This window comes from Taudactylus pleione, unplaced genomic scaffold (assembly GCF_031769625.1).
Source record: "Taudactylus pleione unplaced genomic scaffold, aTauple2 ptg000135l, whole genome shotgun sequence".
NCBI lineage: Eukaryota > Metazoa > Chordata > Amphibia > Anura > Myobatrachidae > Taudactylus > Taudactylus pleione.
Window position 1 is genome coordinate 7,922,598 of NW_028284537.1, and position 22,395 is coordinate 7,944,992.

Genomic DNA, 22,395 nt, shown 5'->3' on the forward strand with positions numbered 1-22,395 from the left:
GTGTGTGACACATTTCAGATTACACTCCTCATTGTCATCAATATGTACACAGGTGATCTTTACAAGATAGACATACCTATGTAGGGGTTTCTATAGAGCACAGTATGTATATATATATATATATATATATATATATATATATATATATATATATATATAAATAAAACAGTGTGTCCTCTACTAATGAGAGCTGTGTCTGTGTGTTCCCTAGGTCTCTCCCCCAGCCCCCTTCAGTGAACAGCCATGATCCCGGTTGTGTCGCACTCACCTGGGGGTCGGGGTGCCTGTACTCCGGGGGGCAGGGTGGGGGGAGCGGCTATAGAGAGTGCGGGGCGGTGAGTGCGGCCTCCATGCTGTCTGTCCCCGGCTGCTGCATTGTGGGAGTCTGACCTCACTACTCGCCGACATGGGAGCCGTCACCGACGGTAAGTAGAGGCCCTGTCACTGCCAGCACACCCCCATGGCCTGAGCCCCGGCCTACCCGCTCAGTAGCTGGATAGCGGCCGCCGTCAGCTAGCTAGGCCGCAGAGCCTCGGCGTCGCGTTACTGTGTGCCCGGGAACAGATGGCATTTCCCGTCCGTCACTGTGATGGGGCGGTGACGGTAGACCAGTGTTAGCAGAGAGATACCATTAATCATGCTTATACCGGGCCTGTTTTCCCAGTATTAGCGCCATGTACAGCGTGCAGGTCTCTGACTGAGATATATTCAGAGTACAGCAGGTTCCTCACATTGCTATAATAAATGTAATAGTAATGATATATATGCCATTACTTATTCTGTGCTAATATAGTACCATGCTGCACTGTGCAATACAATGATGCTTATGCCATTAGCATGCTGCACTGCAGAATACATGGGTTACATTTCAGTAACTGGAATACATCAATGTGCATAGTTTTATATTTGTTGTATGTGTTTCACAATCTCTGCCCTGGGAGCTTGTAGTCCCTACTACCTTTCAGAGCATGGGGGGGGGATGTTGTTTGTATACCAGGGGACGGGATGCCGACCGTCGAAAGCCTGACCCGGGACAAAAGATAGGTGTAGAAATCCCAACGTCTTATCTGAATTGTAACGCCGGAATCTCGACCGCCACCATCCCGATCGAAGGTACATCTGGGAGTCCTAGCTGATAGCCGGAGGGGAGGGTTAGGTTTAGGCTTTTGGGGGGGGGGGGGGTTAGGGATAGGCACCACTGGGGGAGGTTAGGCTTAGGCACTATCGGGGAGGGTTAGGGGGAGAAGGAGGGTAGGTTAGTATACTTATCCGACCCTTGTCGGGATGCCGCTGTTGGCGTTTTGACAATAGGCATCCCAACTGCCGGTATTTCATACCCAACCCCATGGGGGCTTATGTGTACAACTTAAGGAGCTGAATCATATTGGGTGCGAGTTTGTTTCATGAAACGCGTACAGTGCACGAATGCGGGAATTGTATGCAAGATTCAATTAGAAATGGCGATTTGCAGTAGACTCGGCGAAGGTGTGCATCTTTTCTTCAAAATATGACCTGGGAGAAGTGCATGAAAAAGTGGGGAAACATTAATTCATTTACACAGCACCCATCTCTTACATAATGTTATCTATCCTGGGGGCAACATTTGTGTAAGGGATCATTGACTTATGTAAATAAATATATATGCATATATAAACAACAGGAGGTAACTTTACCACTTTCAGACAGAAAATAGCAAAAAATCTGGATTTTTCCAGAATTTTGCGTACCGGGTTGTTTTGCCATTCTCTGTCTGTATCCCTGTTCAGACAGAAGAGCAAATTACCCGGTCAAAAATTTCAACCCGGTAATTTGCTGATTTACACGGGTATTTCTTCTGTCTGAAAGGGTCAACCCGGGTCTAGAATACCGTGTCTCCGATCATGGTAAATTCCTGGGTCGAAGTCCCAGGAATTTAGACCCGGGTTGACCCATTCAGACAGAAAAAGGACCCGTGTAAATCACCAAATTACCAAGTTAAGATGTTTAACCTGGTAATTTGGATTTCTGTCTGAAAGGGGTATTCGTATGATGGAGATCCATCTAATGTCTGCTGGTAGCTGCTTTTGCTGAAGGAACTTATACCTCTTTTACACCAAAAGCCCAGGTCCGACCTGTGTTTTCAGAGATGGTTCCAACCCAGGTCAGACGCAGGTCAGACACCGTTTACACAGCACCATCGATCTGGATTATTCCCAGGTCAGCCCTGTTCACACTGAACCTGTGTCTGCCCTGCTAAACTTGTGATGTCATAAAAAGTGGGAGGTGACTGCTGCACAAACACCAATCAGCTAATTATAGGCGTGACACGGGTCGGATAACCCGGGTTGCACCGTTTACACTGCACCATTACCCAGGTCCATCCTGGGTCCAACACTGGTAGCTACCTGGGTTGGATTGCCGGGTCACTTGACCCAGGTTATTTATCAGGGGCCCGTTTACACTGAGCTGCGATCCAGGTAGACCCAGCAAATACCCAGGTTTTTGCTCTGGTGTAAAAGGGGTATTAGGTATCGATGCGTCCTTACTAATGGAGCTCTGTCAGATCCGGATACTTGTCCCGAGCGTCAAATGTCTTATATCTTCCAGATTTGACCACACATGATACCTGATTTTCATTGTATGTCAGCTTTAATGACTGCAACAGGTCTGTAGATACAATTGTGTCCACTGCCCAGAAATTAGATTATATGTTTTTTTCTATCAGACCAAGGCAATACAGTGCTCACATGCTGCCACAGGTGAAGTCAATGACTTGATTCATTTCTTATGTAATGTTCCATATAGAGCAGTGTTGGCTAACCTTGACACTCCAGCTGTTATGGAACTACATAACCAAGCATGCACTGCTACAGTTTTGCTATTAGGGCATGCTAAAACTGTGGCAGGGCATGCTGGGATATATAGTTCCACAACAGCTAGAGTGTCAAGGTTAGCCAACACTGATATAGAGATTTAAGACTGCATATTGGACACTCAGGACAATTTTATGTTTAGTTTCTGAACTATGGGCCTGATTCTGCATGGATCGCTATTGAAGCAGCGTAGGCAGATCGGTCGATGGTGCGTACTGTGCATGCGTATGCAGCGCAGTGCGCGTGTTAGCATTGCGATCACTCAAGCAGAATGAAAGCCATTGCAGAGTGAGTGACAGGCTGTGAGCGTTTGGGGGTGGTGACGGGAGAGTGGTCAGAGAAACGCAGGCGTGCCTGTCCGTTCAACGCTTTCCTGGGTGTGCATAAATTAACCACTGAGACGGCATACGCAGCTGGACTACTCACTGCGTTCAAAAAGACTTGCAGTTTCTGCATAATTCTGCATGAGGGGCCGATGTTACTCAGTGTTACCGATGTATACGCAGGACTGCAGGGTATTACAGATGTGACATAGCGGTAGTGGGCGTCTCTATGCTGGCTGTGTGACGGCTTTGCGATTGCATTCATTAGCATGCTGAATCAGGCCCTATATCTGGAGAGTTCAGAGATCCGGACACATGCAGGACTGTGGACCTGATTCAGAGCCGCTTACATGATATGTATGCAAATTGCGTAGGCTGTGCTATCGCACAGCAATGCATTAGCACGCCCAGTATTTCTTAGAGAGTGATCACATAGTGTATGCAGACACCCACCAGCCTGTTTTAAGACGCCCACTTGTGCACGTCATGTCCAGGAAGTGTATGCAACCATCGGAACATCGGATGCTGTCCGATCGCTTGAGGTTGACCATACCCTGTCGCAAGCACTGCGAGCATTTCAGTGTAAAAACAAGCCAGGTGACGTGTACTATGATGCTGTCTTATAATTATGCACACCTCTAAAACGCTGTTGAGCTGCTCAGCACACCTGCGTTTGCACCTCCACTCCCCCATTTTTAATGACCAGCCCCTGGTACCACCTACAAACAGCTTCCCCTGTCACTCACTCTGCTGGTCTGTCTATGTGCAGCGAGCAAATGCGCACTGCGATGCATGCACACAATGCATACACACTGCAGCAGCGAGAGTATGCATCTAAAGGCCCCCATACATCAGCAATTGATTGAAGCAATCGTGCAATTTGCAATCAATTGTGTATAAGAATCTTTCCCTTTTTCAATCGATTGTGGCAATTCTGCAATCGATTGAAAAAGGAAGAGATTTTTATACACAATCGATTGCAGATTGCATGATTGCTGCAATCAATTGCTGATGTATGGGGGCCTCTAGCGAGCAGGTCTGAATGAGCTCCTGTATCCTATAATTGCAGAGTGTAAATCCAATCTACCTGAGTGGAAAAAAAAAAAAAGAAGACTACCTTAATTCCACAAAACTGTACCAGTCTCATTTAACACACATGTCATGACCTACAGTAACCAAATCACTATAGTGCAGTGCTAGAATAAGCCCCAATTTTGGACTCGTGCAGTTTAGACGGGAGCTGAAAACAATTAAATCGCCCACTATGAATAATACAGCCCATTTCATAAGCTGTTATATACCTGCTTACACTTTAGAGCAGGGGTTCCCAACCACGGTCCTCAAGGCACACTAACAGTCCAGGTTTTAGGGATAGCCATACTTCAGCACAAGTGACTTAATTAGTGCCTCAGTTATTTTGATTTAACCATCTGTGCACAATCATGGATATCACTAAAACCAGGACTGTTAGTGTGCCTTGAGGACCGAGTTTGGGAATCACTGCTTTAGAGTATGTCCATGCACCTCTCAGCCATGCCTGGCACGTCAGAACACACGGACGGTTCTTGTGAACCGGCAAACAGCATTCTCGGAAATATTCACTCAGTCCATGTGGTGACTGCCTTTACTGTGCATAGTCAACAAAGTGTGCTCTACTAGAAGTGTTTTTGCAATTTAAATATCTTCCCTTTATAATTGTTTATAAATAGGTTGATAATAGGTTAATTGGATGTGCTGTTTCGTTGTCTCTTCTGAGTTATTATTACTAGTAGACCGGTGAACGTACACCTTTCAGGCAGAATTAATTCACCGCACCTTTGTATTTGATAGATGAAGTTATCCGCAAACGCCTCTTAATTGATGGGGATGGTGCCGGTGATGACCGAAGAATTAACCTTCTGGTGAAAGGCTTTGTGAAGTGGTGTAACTCAGGATCGCAGGAGGATGGGTGAGAGATTAAACACTGGCAGTCGAAACCTCGGCTCCAAGTAGAAGACTCTTTAACATATTTTACCCTCTCTTTGCAAATGGTAAAATCACAATACATTACAAATGGCGAGTTGGGGGTCTATTATCTCCAAATTGTTTGCTTAGCAAAAATGTGGACACAAACATTTCCATAATGTAAGACGGGTAAAACTGTGTCAGTGCATGCTGGGAAGTGTAGTTTCATAGCAGCTGGTGTGCCGCGTATTGTCTATCCATCTTACATTATGGAAAAGTTTGTGCCCACATATTTGCTAAACAAACAAAAGTAAGATAATAGACACAATGCCGCACATTGTCTACCCCTAATGTAAGATGTGTCTATGTGCATTTATCTGAGTTATTGTACAAAAGCTTAGAGAGGGGTAAACAGCTTGTGTTTACTGCTCCATGAGGTCTAATAGCCATGTGCTAACCTGACCATTCATTGCTATAAGCAAATAGTCCTGATATTTGTTTTTGTGACATCCTCATGTGCTATGATAAGTACTGTGTGTGTGTGATGTCATCTGCTGTTCTCTCATGAGATGCAATGCAGTCACTACCTTCAATAAGATTAGCATTATATAGTGTTCATTCTAGCATCCTGCGCTTGTCACAACCTGTGCAGTTCCTCTTTTCTGCCTGGGGTATCGCTTTCTGCTCTGGTGCTTCTAGCACACTCAGCTTATGCCGACCACGGTGTGCTAGAAGCACCAGAGAGCGACACCCCTGGCAGGAAAGAGGAACTAACTGCATGGGTTGTGACAGGTGCAGGGTGCTAGAGTGAACGCTATTATAGGCACCTAGAAAATGCTGGGACTGATTTCAGAGTTGACACAAGTAGGTTTTGCGGAAAAGTGTTGTGGTTTTTAGCACAGCGCATGCTCTATAGCTGAGCGTTCACATCTACGGGCGAGTCAGAGTTTTCTCATCTCCTCTTGTGACTTCATTAGAGTAACTGAGCGACAACAGAGTGAGGGCATATAGGCTGAGCTGCTGTCTATGCAGAATTGCGCGTACAGAGGGCCTGATTCAGAGCCGCTCGTAAGCGGCCGCTCGTTCGCTCCGAGCGATGTTCGTACATCTGCGCATGCGTGTGGGTCGTAATGCGCATGCGCCAACCAGTCATTGCGGTCGGAAATCGAGCGCTCGCAAAATAGCGAGTGCCTGCTAATTTAAGTGACAGGATGAGGCGTTTGTGGGTGGTAACAGGGGAAGGTGCTTGAAAACGGGGAGTGGAGATCCGAACGCAGGCGTGCCAAACGGTCAAAACGGGCGTTTTAAGGGTGTGCATAATTAACAAAGCAGCGTCATCGACCACGTCACTTGGTTGTTTCTTAGCCTGAACTGTTCGCATGATTGCGGTAGGATAAATCTACCACAAGCACTGCGAGCAGTTCAGATGCCTTTCGATGTACTCGATTAATCTAATAGCGGAGATGACGTAAGATGCGAGCGGCCAGGGGGCGTCTTTACAAAATAGCGAGCGCATGTTTCATTCGCTCGCTCAGACATAGAGGCGTCAACAGACAGCAAAGAGCGAGTATGCCATGATGATAATGGTTGTCACCTAAGCGAAGAGGTAAGGGGCCTGATTCAGGTGTGTCCACGGCTGCATCTTGACGATAATGCAGTGACTCATGATCTTCTTACTGAGATGACCGCTGGCTGCGGCGATTATCTGTCTCGGTGCGTCTTCAGATGCACCATCAAAGCTTGTACTAGCCTTATGGCTTGTGCAGTTTCTCCGTCCGAACGTGGCATCCTGTGTCTGTGCTACCACTGCCTTACCAGCCCAATGTTACCTCTATCTGACCAAGTGTATAGATAGGGGCTGTGTTCACATAAGTGCGTAAAACTCGGTATATGGACAAATATCTGCCCTTATTTCCGCGCACGCAGCGCTATGCTAAATGTGGCCAACTCGTCTGCAACTCTGCTTTGTGCAACTCTGGATTGGCCCCTTTGTGTGATGCTGAACTTGGGTTGCACTTTGTACTTCCAGGTATATAACCGTACTACTCCTCCTGTCATGTTACCATCTATTCCACAGATACGCCCAGTACCAGCGGATGCTCAGCACTCTGTCTCAATGTTCATTTTCCATGGGAAAAACTCTCTTGGTTCATGACATGAACCTACGTGAAATGGAGAACTATGAAAAGATCTACAGTGATATTGGTAATTTTGAACGTCAGATTATGCGCTCTTGTTACATACATTTCTTAGAATGAAATACAAGTTTATTCCTGTGACACTTTCTATCAATCATTAAAAAAAAATGCAGCTTTTGTGCCCAGCAACAGAATTTCCAAAACCTATTGAAATTAGAAAAAAAAGTGTGCGTGGTTTTACATTATATCTAAAATAGCATGCTGTATAGAATTGTCATTTAACGTATACCAAATGAATTGAAAATTAAGAACAGGGGCCAAGATATATCAACGAGTGATAAGTGATATTTTCATTATAACTCGTGACTAATCTTAAATGGTGCTCCACCCAATCAGCTCCTGTCATTTTTCAAACACATGACAGTTTGGTTGGAGCACCATTTAAGATCAGTAACGAGGGATAACAAGAATATCACTAATTAATAAATCTGGGCCAGAATGCTCATGTACTCTTGTCGAATCCACAGCAGATCAGGCTGTTTACACAATCCTACTGTAGACCTACTCGCAGATTCTACATCCAGTCCTCGCTACTCACTTGTCCAATTTTTCAGCAGACATCCAATCTGTATCTGCTGAAACAGTCTACTGAAAAACATACATTTGGCTGCATTAGAAAGGGGATTTATTAATAAAGAATTTAATTATTAATATTGGGAAGAGGGGAAGGTTGAGAATTAATACCCTGGTTATTGAACTGGGGACTGGATTTCAAGTTTCCGGAAAAAAAAAAAAAATGATGGGAGGTCCCCCCCACACAGGCATAACCAGCCCCGGGCTCCTTGAGCTGGCCCTGGTTCAAAAAATGCAGGGAGCAAAACTTCTAGAGTTCCCCCATATTTGATGAACCAGCACCAGGCTCTTGGAGCTGGTACTGGTTCTAAAAATATGAGGAAGAAAACAAGTAGGGGTCCCCCGTATATTAAAAACCAGCAACAGGCTCCACTAGCAGGTGGGGTAATATAACAGCCAGGGGACACACTTCACGGGGTCCCCCGGCCAAAGCACTCATCCCCCCTAATTAGTCATCCTAGCCCGGGGATTCCTGGGGAAGTGGGGGGGCCCCCAATAAAGGGGTCCCCCCTCTGCATGGCTCAAGCCCGGAGCTATCCCTGGCACCCATGGGCTGTGGGTGCCGAGTTGTTAGTCCATTATTAAAATTGTAGTATTGTCTTTTACAGGTGAAACTACAGGTTCCAGCTAGCCTCCCCCGCATGCTGGTACTTGAAGAACCACAAGTACCAGCAGGCGGGGCATTAAGGGCCCGCTGGTACCTATAGTACCCCTGTAAAATTAATATTAAAATGAAAACAAAACACAGACTGTTTAAAAATATTTATTTCACTGCACCCTCACCTGGAGGTGGCCTTTAAGCTCTTTTACATGGCTGCAGCCCATCTAGGACTTCCCAGCGTCTTCCATCTTCAGGAGCTCTTCACCGCTCCTCCTCCGCCTTCGGACTGACACCCACTGCCTCACGATGGCTTATATAATCTGGCGCAAGGGGGCGGGGCCATGACTGCTCGCTCCGGCCATCTTGTATTTCAAAAATGGCGTTGCGATGCCATTTTTAAAATAGGAAGCCTCCGAAGCCACACCGCCGCCAGCTACCACCTCCAGTAATGTACTGCTGCTGCCTCCCGCCACCGCCGCCTACCCTTGCATTGTCCGGCCGCCATGCCCGCATGTCCCGCTGCCACCATGCCTGCCGCGTCCCGCAGCAGTGGCGAACAGTGCGCTGCCACGCTGATGGTTTGTTGGGCTGCTGGAACCGGAGATTGGTCGCCAGCTCTGGGCTCCGCAGCCTACACACTACAGTATTGGTTGCCTGGTCGGCGGTCGGGTCTCCTAGTTTTTAAGCATGTTTACAAACCGGAAGACCCGACAGGCGACCAGGATCGGGTCTGCGGGTCGCTCGGCAGCTGGTACACAGTTGTCAAATGTCGGGCAGACCCGTCGGTCGGGAGTCAGATCTGCCATGGATTGAACAAGTGTGTACCCTACTTTAGAGTTAGGTGGCTGGGCCACAGGAGTAGGCACTAGAGAGTTAATCTGATTGGCCATGTCTCCCACTTAACCCCTCCTCCTTCCCTGAAGCCTCAGTTCTTTCCTAGTGCCTGTGAAGTGAGGCACTATGTATCCAGCTCCTTAGTTAGTTTTATTTTTTTTTATTCGCCTTTTTGGTCACCAGCCTCAGCTCCTGTGTACAGGGCTCAGGCAATGATAGCAGATCTCAGTATTAGAAGGTAGGAAACCCTGTCTGCCTCAGCTTTCACATGTGGTTAATGTCTGTGAAATTTGCGCACAGATCACCGGTTTTCTCACGGAAGGCTCCGTGATCTGGTGCGCAAGTAATCAGGGGAGAGGGTTCTCCCTCAGATAAACCAGCCACTGCCTACCTGCGAGTAGCCCCAGGCCTGGTGTGATAAAAGTCCAGACAGTGCCGCCTGCCTGTGAGCGGTCCCTGTGTCCGGATATTCCCTCTTCCCAGATCAGCATTCTTAGCCGGCAGTGATAAGCCAAGCCCCTCCTACTTGACGGAGTCCCGTCAGATGGGACGCTGAGGCGTCATTTCGCCAGACCAGTGCTGCAGCTTCGGTCACCCACAGACTGAGCGGGTCTGAGTGGTTGTCTGCTATGGGGGGGGAATATTTATTTATATTGGATTCCACTTTGGTTGCTTAAACCTGTCTAACAGCGTGGCTGGGAAAGGAGAGAGAGCCTCAAAGTCTAAACAGGGCTCTTCCTCCGCACTGTTTTATTCCTGTTCTAAATGTAATGCAAAATTGTCTACACACACAATTGTCGCACAGAACCAGGGGCCCTTTGTGCACTCTGTGAGCCTGCATTGCATGGCGAGCCATCCGGGGGGCACGATGCGGTAGTCGGTGGTCCTGGAGTTTGCTAAATTTAAGGCAGAGCTGATTGCAGATCTGACTAGAAGAATGGATCATCAGTCTGAGAATATTGATTCCTCTCTTCTAGGGGGTCAGTGGTATCTGTTGGCGCCCCCAGAACAGGAACCTTTATGGATCCATAATAATAAAAGATGCCTTTCCTGAGTGTCAGCCTTCATGGACAAGAATGCAGCTTCTTCTGGAATATATAGGAAGCATTTTAAATCCCCACAGTTTACTTTCCCTGGATAATCTGATTTGGATTCTTACCAGGAGGAAGGAGAACTTCTAGATACCAATTGGGAAAATCAGACTTGTTGAGAGGAGGATTCCCCAGCTAGTCTGGGAGTTCAGGATTTGATTGCTGCAGTCAGGCAGACTTAAAACATTCAGGAGGCAGAGGGCTCTAGGCATGTATCTCGTATTCTGTTTAAGAGAAAAAACAAACAAGTGGTCACTTTTCTGCCATTTTCTCCTTTGTGGATATATTGACAGAAGCTTGGTTAAAGCCTGACAGATGGTGGGAGGTGGAGACGTTCACTCTGGCTCCGATCTTGGCTGGCGGATCCGGAGTCCAAGTGCTCTCTGAAAGCTATCCCGTTTTATGGGGACATGCTGTTTGGCCAGGAACGCACTGAAATTCTTTCTCAAACAACTGGGAGAAAAGGTCGTATTTGCCGGTCTTACCTCCAATATCTAAGTACAGTATCCTAATTTCTGTCATTTTCACATGGCAGGGCATGGTAGATTTAAGGCTACCTCTTTTCAGTGTGGCTCCTTTCGAGGCAGAGTTTTCACCACTACTTGATGTCCAGGCGGAAAGTCTACTGACCAGCAGGCCACCTGACTGTTTAGGGGCTACCCCCTCCCTCCATTGGTAGGAGCCTGCTAACTCCAGTTTCGGGGTTGTTTGTGTCTATTGGGGCCGGAACTTTGGGTCCAGGGCATTCTGGACAGGGGTTACATTCAGGATCTGGCGGGTCCCAGTCCGAATCATTTCTTTGCTATCTTTGCTACTACTGTACTTCAATACTCTGTATGTCCAGATGCCATCAGCACGGCAGTGCTTTAGCTGTTAGAGTCAGGAGTTATTGTTCCCGTTCCTGTAGACCAAAGGGGCCAAAACTTCTACTCTCACCTATTCCTGGTGAGGAGACCAATTGGTTAGTTCCAGCCTATTCTAAATTTAAAACTGCTCAATCTTCACTTAGCGGTAACACACTTCAAGATGGAGTCCCTATGTTCTGTTGTCAGCTCCATTTTAGAAGGGGAATTTGTGGTGTACCTGGACGTCAAAGATGCCTATCTTCATGTCCCAATTTGGAGGGTTGTCAACAGTTCCGAGCTCTTCCATTCGGTTTTTACACAACTCCGACAGTGTTTATAATGATAGTGGCACACATGGTAGCCTTACTCAGGAAAAAGGGTGTTCCCATCATAACCTATTTGGATGATCACCTGATAAAGGCTAGTTTGGAGTTGATGCTCTTTCAGCACTTGGTAGTGGTAAGGGAAACATTGGAACCCCATGGGTGGTTACTATCCAAATTCCAATCTCGTACCATCTCAGTGGATTATCGTGTTAGGTCTCTTCTTCGATACTCGCATGCAGCGAGTCTATCTTCCCCCAGAGAAAGTTCAGGATCTCTAGTCTCTGGTCAGGACTGTAATTCAGCTACCACAAGTTTCGATCCTCAGGGGTAGGAAACTCCTGGGAAAGATGGTAGGGTCATTCAAAACAGTTCCTTTTTTCAGGTTCCATACTCATCCTATGCATAGCCAAATTCTGCCCTATTGGGTCCAAAGGAACCCTCGTTTGGACAAACATCTTTTCCGTTTGTCGCCTCAGGTGCGACAATCCAGTAGTGTAAACAGTCTCAGAACTCGTGCAAAGGCAATTCCTTCTGGATTTGGGAGTGGCACCTCCATCAGGAAGTTTTTCAGGCCATCGCAGATCGTTGGGGTATGCCCGATATAGACCTAATGGCTTCTCACCTCAACAAGAAGTTGCCAATCTACGAAACACAGTCCAGGGACCCTCTGGCGGCTTTTATGGACCCTCTGTTAGTTCCTTGGTTCTTCAGACTGACTGATTTCTTTTGCCACCTCTATCTTTGGTGGCCAGAGTGCTTCAGAATTTTTAACGAGAAGGTTTTCCGGTCAATTTCATTGCCCTGGATTGGCCACGTTGAACGATGAGATGATCTACTTCAACAAGGGCCTTGTTTTCACCCCAGTTTGTCTTGACTCACTTTGACGACCTGGTTCTTGAGACCAATCTTGAGAGCTCGGGGGGTTTGAGACCAGTGGTTTCTACTATGCTTCAGGCCAGGAAGCCAGTTACGTACGATTTATCACCGGGTCTGGCGCCTGAAAATTTTCTGGTGTGAACTTTGTCCCCTTTTGGCCAATGTCTTTCGTCTCCAGCGGGATTCGTTGGCGTCTCCAGATGATTTTCTAGATTGTCAACCTTCATGGACAAGATTGCAGCTTCATCTGGAATGTCATGCAGACTTTAGACATCCGGGTAAACTTGACTATAATTAATGCTGGGAAGCACCGGTCCCTGATGGTATCCCAGGAAGGGTGCTTTGGAAGTGTGCACAACAGCTAGCAGTACAGTGCTTCTACCTGTACCAAATTATATAATGGCTTCTGGTTTAAACGACTTTTGTCCCATAATGCTTTCTTCACTAATTTATAAATGTTTTGAGAGACTGGTTGTGGAGCATATTAGGAATGGCAGATCCCCAGAGGATGCCATTGTTACTGCAGGAAAAAAAAGACAGCGTTGGAAAGAGATAGGGGCAGGTACTCTCGGCAGCACAGAATAGAGATGTGGGGCTCCCTATCAAACTAATGCTGGTGTCAGGTGTAGCTTTGTATGAAACGAAGTTCATTCATCCAACTTTTTTAAATGGAAATGCAGGTTAGCTTAACATAAGTCAGATTTATGCTAAGCAAAATAGGTAACTGTACAGATGAAGCCTAAGTTATTATTAACCGGTTTAATTTTTCCCACTTGCAGAGAGCAATATTGCAGCTGCCCATGAAAAAATCGCAGAGTGCAAGAAACAGATTTTGCAGGCCAAGCGCATCCGGAAAAACCGCCAAGGTAAAAAACACGTCTTTATTGGTTCAGGGTAATCGTCATGGTAACCTGAGCTGCATTAGGTTTGATAGAGGGTCTAGCGGACATAGTCCAGCTATGTATGTATTCTGGTTACACTGTACAATACATCTTCTAAACTGGTTGGGTACGGGATGCCGACGCCTGTCTCTTGGTATCCTAACCCTCCTCCTCTCCCTAACCCTCCCTCCCCGGTGCCTAAACGTAACCCCCCCCCTCCCCTCCCCCTCCCCTCCCCCTAGTGTCTAAAGCTAACTTCCCCCTAACCCCTCGACTTACCTCTGGGATTCCAGCGCCGGAATCCCCGCGGTCGGGATTATGACCGCATCCCCATCTAAACAACTTTTTTAAAAAAAAAACATTTATATAACGTATGTCTTTTCTTCGTAATAATACCCTGAACATTGTGCTTGCTTTATTCTTGTGCCACTGTGGCTATTTCATTTTCATTTTTCTTTACTTTAGAATATGATGCATTAGCCAAAGTCATACAACATCACCCGGATCGCCATGAGACCTTAAAGTATGTACTCTACAATTGTGTGTGTGTGTGTGACAAATGTACAATATCACTGAGGCACTTTCACACGTGATTCAGAGTTATAATGGATCGTTGTTTCGGTAAATCCTGACTATTGTAATATTTATATGTGTGATATTTCAGGCAGCTTGAAGCCCTGGACAAGGAGCTGAAGCAGCTGTCTCACACTAAGGAGAGCGTCGAGGACAAGGTGAGAATTTGGGCTCGAGGAACAACTCCCACATCCCATTAGTCGCATGAACGTGGGAAGACTTTGTTATATATGCAGCACTCTATGGGTAGTGAAGTCAGTGCTATTATAAGACAACTGAAGTCTAAGGTTGCTGAGAAGAGGGGGGGGGGGGGTCATTGTCTGAACCTCATTTTATATAGACGTGTTTAACGCCACATTCTTCCTGTATAAATGAAGCCTCACATCACCACTTTAGACCTCACCAAAGCTCAGAGTGGAACACCACATATGGGGGGGGGGGGGCACTTGCATGAGAAAAATATAGCTATCTGCACTGAGTAGACCATAGTGATTATTCCTCTTTTCTCATTGTGAGTTTCTCTCGTCTTGTTATGTGTTTAAAACTTTTCGCACTTACTGCAGACACACATAGAAGTGAAATAATGTACAGTATACTGTTAGATAGACATGTATTCTGTGTGTTGCACAAATTGCTTTGTGTGGAAATGTGCTGACCACCTTTTGTTTTTATTTCAGCTGGAATTAAGGAGGAAACAGTTCCATGTTCTGCTAAGTACCATTCATGAGCTCCAGCAGACACTGGACAGTAAGTTTTCCGGTCACTATTTGACACAATCCTCTGCTACTCTGTGTGTGTGTGTGTGCGTGTATACATATAATTTATTTTAATTAATGTTTCTACTGAGTATAGCACCCAAGAAGAATACTAAACCCCAAAACTCCTAGCTGGATGATAATATGACTAAATCATTGGTTATTAGAAGAATCTATGGGGTATATGTAATAGCTTGCGGGCCGCAGGCATCAGCGAGTTCCGTGCGAGACTACCCGATGGTTTCAAGTAGCAGTCATTTAAAAGGCAAAATCAACCTGGCAATCAAGGTTGAGGTCTTGCCACAGATCTACTATAGGATTAAGGTCAGGAGTGGGCACTCATGGACATCTGATTTCTGTGTGCAAAATTAATTATAAGGTATCCATTTAGTCTGTGGCTGCATCAACTATACACCAAGCTCCCTCTGCAATCTGAGCTATTTGATAGAGGGTAAGAGGTTTTTGCCAACGATTTGTTTAAGATTCACAATTCATTTTCCCACTGATCCAGACTGCCAGTTCCTGCTGTTGAAAAGCTTCACCATTACCCAATGCTATTACCGCTATACTTCACAAAAGTGATGGTGTTACCTGACCGGCGTGTAGTGCCGAGTAGATGTCAGGTGTTGGCTTCCTAAGAGTGAGACAGCCATGGTATAGATCAGGGGTTCTCAAACTATTTTGCACTGGGACCCCGTCTGACAAAACATTTTTTTTAGAGGACCCCAGGAAGTTACCGCAAAACAATGCCCCTATATATTTATAGGTAACACAGATTTTTTAAGATCTGGGGCGGGATGCAGCAATGAGAGAAATGCGTTCAAACCCCCGAAAATGCTGTTGTTGGGGTTTTGACCGCATTTCTCATACTGTATGCACCAAGTGGTGGATAACGCCATCTTCAGATAACGCATGTGCTAAAGCCAATCGGATCCCTCCTAGCACCCTTAGCAGCGCATGTCACTCTGCGCATGCTCAGAATGACAACAGAGGGACTTCTGGGTCATAGACCCGGAAGTCCCTCATTTGCAAAGGACAGCTTTTACCAAGAGCGCTGTCCTTTGCGGTCACCTTCATGCATACCGATGTAATCAACACCGGCATGCATGTGAAAGGTGGCGTGATGCATCCCGCCCCTGTTGATTTTTCCAATTAAACATTTATGTATATAATTTTTTTACAGTCCACCATCTTGCTTATATATATTTATGCCCATTATATTTCTTATATATTTGTATGCTATAAAAAGGAACAAGGTGGGCATAAATATATATAAGAAAGATGATGGCGTAATAATATAGAAAGATGATGGGCATGGGGGGGGAATGATGATGAGGCATAAAATGTATGCACATTACCCCCCTTGCCCATCATCTTCCCTATATTTGTTTTAGGACCATCATCTTCCTTAAAGATTTTATGGCATACAGATATATAAGAAAGCTGATGGGCATAAAACAAATATAGGGAAGATGATGGACAAGGGAGGTTGTGTGGCATATCATGTATAAACATCAACCTACTTTCATTTATGACCCTAGTTCTACATTTTACTTTACTTACCATTAAAAATGGTTCTTTCTTTTTAACACTATATTTAAAGCTGCTACTCGCTGTTGCTAGGGCAGGGCAGTGACTCCGTCCTACAATTATACAGGCTGCGGTGCGGCTCTTTCACTGTGACTGACACCCGGGTGACGTCATGGCGCACGAACGTCGGGACGTCTCATGGGTGTCAATCCACAGTGCAGGGAGGAGGACCCGGCGGGGGACTGCTGATGCAGGTGTACCTCTGAGAATTAACATTGCAGTGACGCCAGGGAGTGGGACTGGTCCAGGCATTTTAACTTGCTTTGGGTGAGTTACGACCCCATGCTGAGAAGGGCGCGACCCACTCTGGGGTCGCGACCCACAGTTTGAGAACCGCTGGTATAGATACTACTCATTGGCAGTGAATGGCATAACCTGTTTGAGTAAACCTAAAAGGGGATTTTGAGTGGCAGGAAAATGGAGGTTTTAGATAAAGTGAGTTAGTTATGTTCTGTCTTTTGTTGAACAGTGTAGTAATCTGTTTTCTTACAAGCTCTCAGTTATTACCCTTATGTACTGTTTTTGTTGTAGTGTGTATCTGAAATTATTATTTTTTTCTAGACGATGAGAAGCTCGCTGAAGAATCTCAAGATTCACAAATGGAAACTCATACTCAGTAGAAAGTCTTGTGTGTCACATGTTTTGTGTAAGTTATTAAAATGTCAAAGTGGTGACCGAAAACCAAGCAGTGTCTTGAATGAGCGTTACCTATACGGCCAAAGTTTTGTTAACGCCTGTCTTACTCCGAGGCTGAATCTTGGATGTTCTAGTCTGATAACTTGGACACAATGCTAGTCACTGCTGTGCTTAGCTCACCTATTCTAGTAAGCTTTCCAATGGCGAAGGCAGCTATTTTGTGTACATTCTCATGCATATTTGTTCAGCCCAGAAAGTGGCTTCCTCCAGCATGTCAGCAGTGTGGAAGCTCTAACGGGTAGAAAAAGACGTGTGAATGGTTCTGTCAGTATCCTAGATTTTCATTGGAAATAAAATTTGCATTTCCAAAACGTTTTTATAAACTTTACAATAAAATGAATTACCTAATACTATTCATATTCTGTTGACTTATATTTTTTGTCTGCTAAATTTGACGTTTATTTGTCCTAATCGCTATTCCCCTTCCATATTCCGTTTTCAGTTATTCATTTCTAAGTTGGAATTTGCATTGTCAAATCTTCTGTAAAGGTTATTTTAAGACCTATAGACACACTTCTGCACAGAGGAAGCGGCAAGAGTATAATAGTAGGTATACAATCGGGAAGCTGGCTGCCTTAATACCAGCAGCCGGCTTCCCGACTGTCATATCCCGGCGAGGGTGAAATGCCAGGCATTTAGATGTAGACGCCTGACATTTCCCTTCGATCGGGATGCCGGGCGCCACGAGTGGACAGCTGCGGGGGGGAGGGTTAGGTTTAGGGCACCCGGGGGGGAATTAGTGTTAGGCACCCCCACCGGGAGGGTTAGGATTAGGCTAGGGGGAGGGAGGGTTAGGCACCCCCCCGGGGGACTTAGGTTCAGGCAGCGGGGAGAGGGGGGTTAGGGTTAGGCACTTCGAGGGAGGATTAGGGTTAGGCACTTGGGGGGGGGGGGGGTTAGGGTTAGGCACCCCTAAGGAGGGTTAGGGGATTAGGTTAGTCAATACTTACCTAGCGACGATCGGGATTTCCAGCGCTGTTGGGCTTCTGCTGCTGGGAACTCTGCTTTGGTCGGCCAGGCGCTGCCGGGAATCGAACCGCTGGCCATGCGGCCGGCGGTATTTCATACCGATTCCTAATAGTATAGTGTAGGCTTGGCACTAGTGTTCAATGCCAGTCTACTGCATCTAGAGCCAGCAGGCATGGAACAAATTTAGACTTGGGAGAAACTTATAATTTTGGCCTTTTATACTAAACTGGTGAGAATCTGCCGTGCATATGCAGTTTGGGTTTGGGCGAGTGCAGAGAACTACACTACATTAACAAGGGCAGTTAAAGCTCTCTTGCTTGGAAATACTGTTGAAGCTACATTTATATAAGAGAAGATTATTAGTGTGCTGTTTGAAATGGGAATTCTGATCACCATGTATAAACTCTAAGGTCCATTTTGACCAGGATTAACAGTTGAATTTCTTGACAAGTTTTTGCCTAAATCTAATTAACTATATAACTAATTAACAGATTGCTGTTTGCACTGTTGGGCTCAGTAGATACAGTTTGTGCACACACCAAATCTTATGTGTACATGCATTCTACTTTCATGTTACATAACCGATTAAGATCACTATTATTATACCACTAATATTATGACCTACACAAGACAGCCAATCAAATAGCCACTCTGGCAACCTAATTGCCAAGGTTTTAAATACACAACATTCTAGCACCACCATTCATTCTTGCATAAGACCCACTGAGGAAACCACAAACTGGCGGTGAAACGCGTTTGTAACTACTACTTCTCAGTCCACTAAATATACCATAAGCCTATTTTCATATTTATCCAATTTGAACATTTATCAATTTATTCTATTTATTTTTATTACAAAATATATATTTCTAATATACCATTGTTTTACTATTATTTGTTTTGCTTTTATCTATGAAATATGCTGATACATTTATTATTACATTCCTATTATTTGTATTTTATTATCTCACTGTTTTTTAGTCATTACATTTTTTGTGTTAGATCTTTAAACCTTATCCTACTTTGCTACTACTTTCTTTTATTCGAACATCCATTTGACATACATTATCTCTAGTTCTAAAGTATTTTACACTTGGATCATCTGCAATTTTTTTTATATAAATTGTATATTTTTGAAGGTAAAGGAGTTACAGAAATTGGAAAAAAAAAGGAGGGTAGACTTCAGAATCTCCGGCCCATACACGGCGCAATAAAGCAGCCGATCCTACTGATTGGTTTGATTTGGCTGCTATATTGCACCGTGTATGGGCCTGATGTCAGTCCGAGCGCCCCTGATCTTACTGCAGGATCAGGGGATGCGATGTGCGATCCCATGCAGCGCTATGCGGATGAGGGAGGGGGGAGCCGGCATATCTGGTGGTCGGCCACCCGATCGCACTGTGTGCGGGGACCGCCCGATATGTCAGACATCGGATCCCCCGTGTCCGCGCACGTTGCCATCGCACTGTGTATGGCCCGCTGATGTTGAAATGAAATAAGGCAGTAACACCAAATAAAGTACAGTATAATTGTGACAAACAGAATCACAATGCGTGGTCAGGGCCACAGGTGAGGGGGGAGTATGGGGAGAAGGATGGGGATGCTAGTAAGAGAAGGGATGTGGGTGAGCATCTGTATTTTCTATAATTGTGATATATTACCTGCATCTACTAGATTTATTTTACACTACTTTATGGAATAATTGTTACTAATATTATGCACCAGAAACAGCCCCCAGTAATAATATGCTCCAGACTCCCTCCCCACAAAATTATATATTCATATGCTCCAGACCCCATCCCCACATGACATAATATAATAATATGCTTCAGACCCCCTTGTAATAATATGCTCCACGCACACCGATGACTAGCCCCCCTCCCGCCCATCTCACCACACACGTGCACTGCACTAGACCACCCCCCTTAATAATATGGTCCACTCACACAGTGACAGTCTGCAAAAAGGGACAGGACCCGCGCGCTCTACACTGCATCCGGCCAGGCGGCTCTGCACCCCAGCACTGCTCAATTGCTGAAGATGGCGCCAGTAGACGGACCCTTCAGAGTTCTACTTGCACATGCGCAAAGGAGACCCTACGCTGGGCCGGCATTAGCAGCGATGAGTGAGTCATCGCTAGCGCTGCGCGGCTGCACTGTCAGATACTGACGGTGCTTCGGGCTGTGTGTACAGGGGGGCAATTGCCTCCCACCCCTGGATCTGCCACTGATATGAATTATAAAAGATAAAACGGGCATAAGTGGGCAAACCAACTGCTAGCATTTAAGTGTTATGTCATTAATAATTATACAGTATTTCTTAAGTAATTTCCAAAAAAAGAGAAAACACTTTTTGTTTTAACATTTTCAACATTTCTTGTTGCTGGATTATAGCTTTCCTGGTATATTACTCCTTTTGGCAAAATAAGGTCACTTTGATACAGAACTACTATAACTGCATACAGTAACTTTTGTCACATAGTGCTTCTCATTTTGAATAAATCTTTGTCCCGTGTAATGATGGACCTGACACACAGAAGTAGGTGTGCATAGTGATTTGGTGTTACTATTTTACCTTCTCCTAGCAACTTGGTCATTGTAACCAGTGCTTATAGTGGTCCTAGAGAAGTGGTGGATCTAACACCACCCCCCCCCCCCATGTGCTTTATCATTAAAGGGACAGCACGAGCCACAAAAAGGTTTGTGGTCTCCAAAGAAAGGGCGTGGTTTCCAATTCAAATGACACCACACAGTAGCACAATCTTGATTTACATTACACAACATAGTAGTGTTCCTTATTCATATATGACACACAGCAGTGCCCCTTATACACAATGCCCACAGTAGTGGTGCCCCTTACACATAATGCCCACTGTAGTGGTGCCCCTTATGTAGTGCCCCTTACGCAGTGCCCACAGTAGTAGTGCTCCTCATGCAGTGCCCCTATGCAATGCCCTCATTAATAATCCTCCTGTAATAGAGCCCCTCCAGTAGTAATGCCTCCAGTAGTAGTGCCCCCTGAGTAATGTCCCCAGTAGTAGTGCCCCCTGAGTAATGCTCTCAGTAGTAATGCCCCCTATAGTGAAGCCGAGTGCTGAGACCCTACCTTAGGGTCTCCTCGCAATGCCGATGGTCGTGATAATCGCGACCATCACCAGGCCGCTCACACAAGCTGTCAGTGGTCACCAACAGCTGTGCGAGCGGCCTGGAGGCCGGGGAAACAAAAAAAAAAAATGCTTTGATTCAGAGCGAGCACCTCTGAATCAGGCCCTAATTTTGAAGAGAAAAATTATATCTGCACACTCCAATGTATAGCGTGTTACAATCACATATAAGGCCCCATTGTGATTACCAACCAATAGTGTTCAGTAATGGGGGTGCAACCCTAATCCAACCAAGTTAGATTATGTTATGTGGGAAGAGCTAGGGGTTGTTTAAGATGGGCGCACATACACAAATATAATACAATAAAACTTGACTTTTATTATTGTAATAAAAATTCCATCCCCTAGGAATGGTACAGTGAAATATAAAGGTTAAGAAAAAATTAAGTTAAGACTAATAAGCCTACATACAGATTGGTGTATAAAGATAGTAAAATGAGAACAATTATTAAAAAAAAGCAAGGTCCACTCTTCTGGTCTCCTAGTATTCATGAGCCTAGTACTATATCAGACCGGAGCAAAATTATGTGGAATCAGTATATTAGTATACACATTATCATGGGACCATGTGGTGGACCCACTTGTTTCACTGTATTAACAGCTTTATCAAGACTGAAAGCTGCAGTATATTTTTCTCATAACGGCTGGGTTTATTTACAATACCACAACTACTTATATAGCATTTTAGGAATGCTACATTCTCCAGGAGTGCTCATAAATACAATGTAACAATGATAAGATCACAAACTATTGGAATAGCACTTGGATAATAAGTATCAACTTGCGAGTGTGAACTATAGAGGATTGATCCAGAAACATATCCTATATTAAAGGATATAATTATTAAGATTCTATGAGTACACAATATCTTTCTTAAGTGAACTTAACATCGCTAATTAAGCAGATTAGATATCATTATCGCAAATAGTGATTTCCACAACTCATGTAAACTTTGACCAATATGGAGTATTTATATATAGGCTGTTAGGTATATTGAATATACTGATACCGCATAATTTTGCTCCGGTCTGATATAGTACTAGGCTCACGATATACTAGGAGACCAGAAGAGTGGACCTTGCTTTTTTTAATAATTGTTCACATTTTGCTATCTTTATACACAAATCTGTATTTAGGCTTATTAGTCTTAACTGTAAGGCGCTGCGGAACACTTGTGGCGCCATATAAATGATGATAATAATAATAACTTAATTTTTTCGTAACCTTTATATTTCACTGTACCATTCCTAGTGGATGGAATTTTTATTACAATAATAATAAAAGTAAAGTTTGAATGTATTAATT

General features: G+C 44.9%; 2 protein-coding genes across 3 annotated transcripts in view; one reads left to right on the forward strand and one right to left on the reverse strand.

The window, feature by feature from the left end:
- ATXN7 (ataxin 7) overlaps positions 1-331 on the reverse strand; it is a 105,688-nt gene extending 105,357 nt beyond the window's left edge. Inside the window, exon 1 of the mRNA XM_088473400.1 lies at positions 269-331. The gene's annotated coding sequence lies outside the window, so the exon portion shown is untranslated. The remainder of the gene's footprint in view (positions 1-268) is intronic.
- Positions 298-17,315, forward strand: THOC7 (THO complex subunit 7). Of its 2 annotated transcripts, none has more exons than XM_088473403.1 (8): positions 298-425; positions 5,006-5,123; positions 7,197-7,324; positions 13,243-13,329; positions 13,810-13,867; positions 14,009-14,075; positions 14,595-14,664; positions 16,824-17,315. In XM_088473403.1, the coding sequence occupies exons 1-8, from the start codon at positions 407-409 to the stop codon at positions 16,880-16,882; spliced, it is 606 nt and encodes a 201-aa protein (XP_088329529.1). In that variant the 5' UTR covers positions 298-406; the 3' UTR covers positions 16,883-17,315. The 2 variants fall into 2 exon arrangements, with proteins under 2 accessions (XP_088329529.1, XP_088329528.1); XM_088473402.1 differs by lacking the exon at positions 298-425 and adding an exon at positions 837-1,113.
- The last annotated feature ends 5,080 nt before the right edge of the window (positions 17,316-22,395 follow it).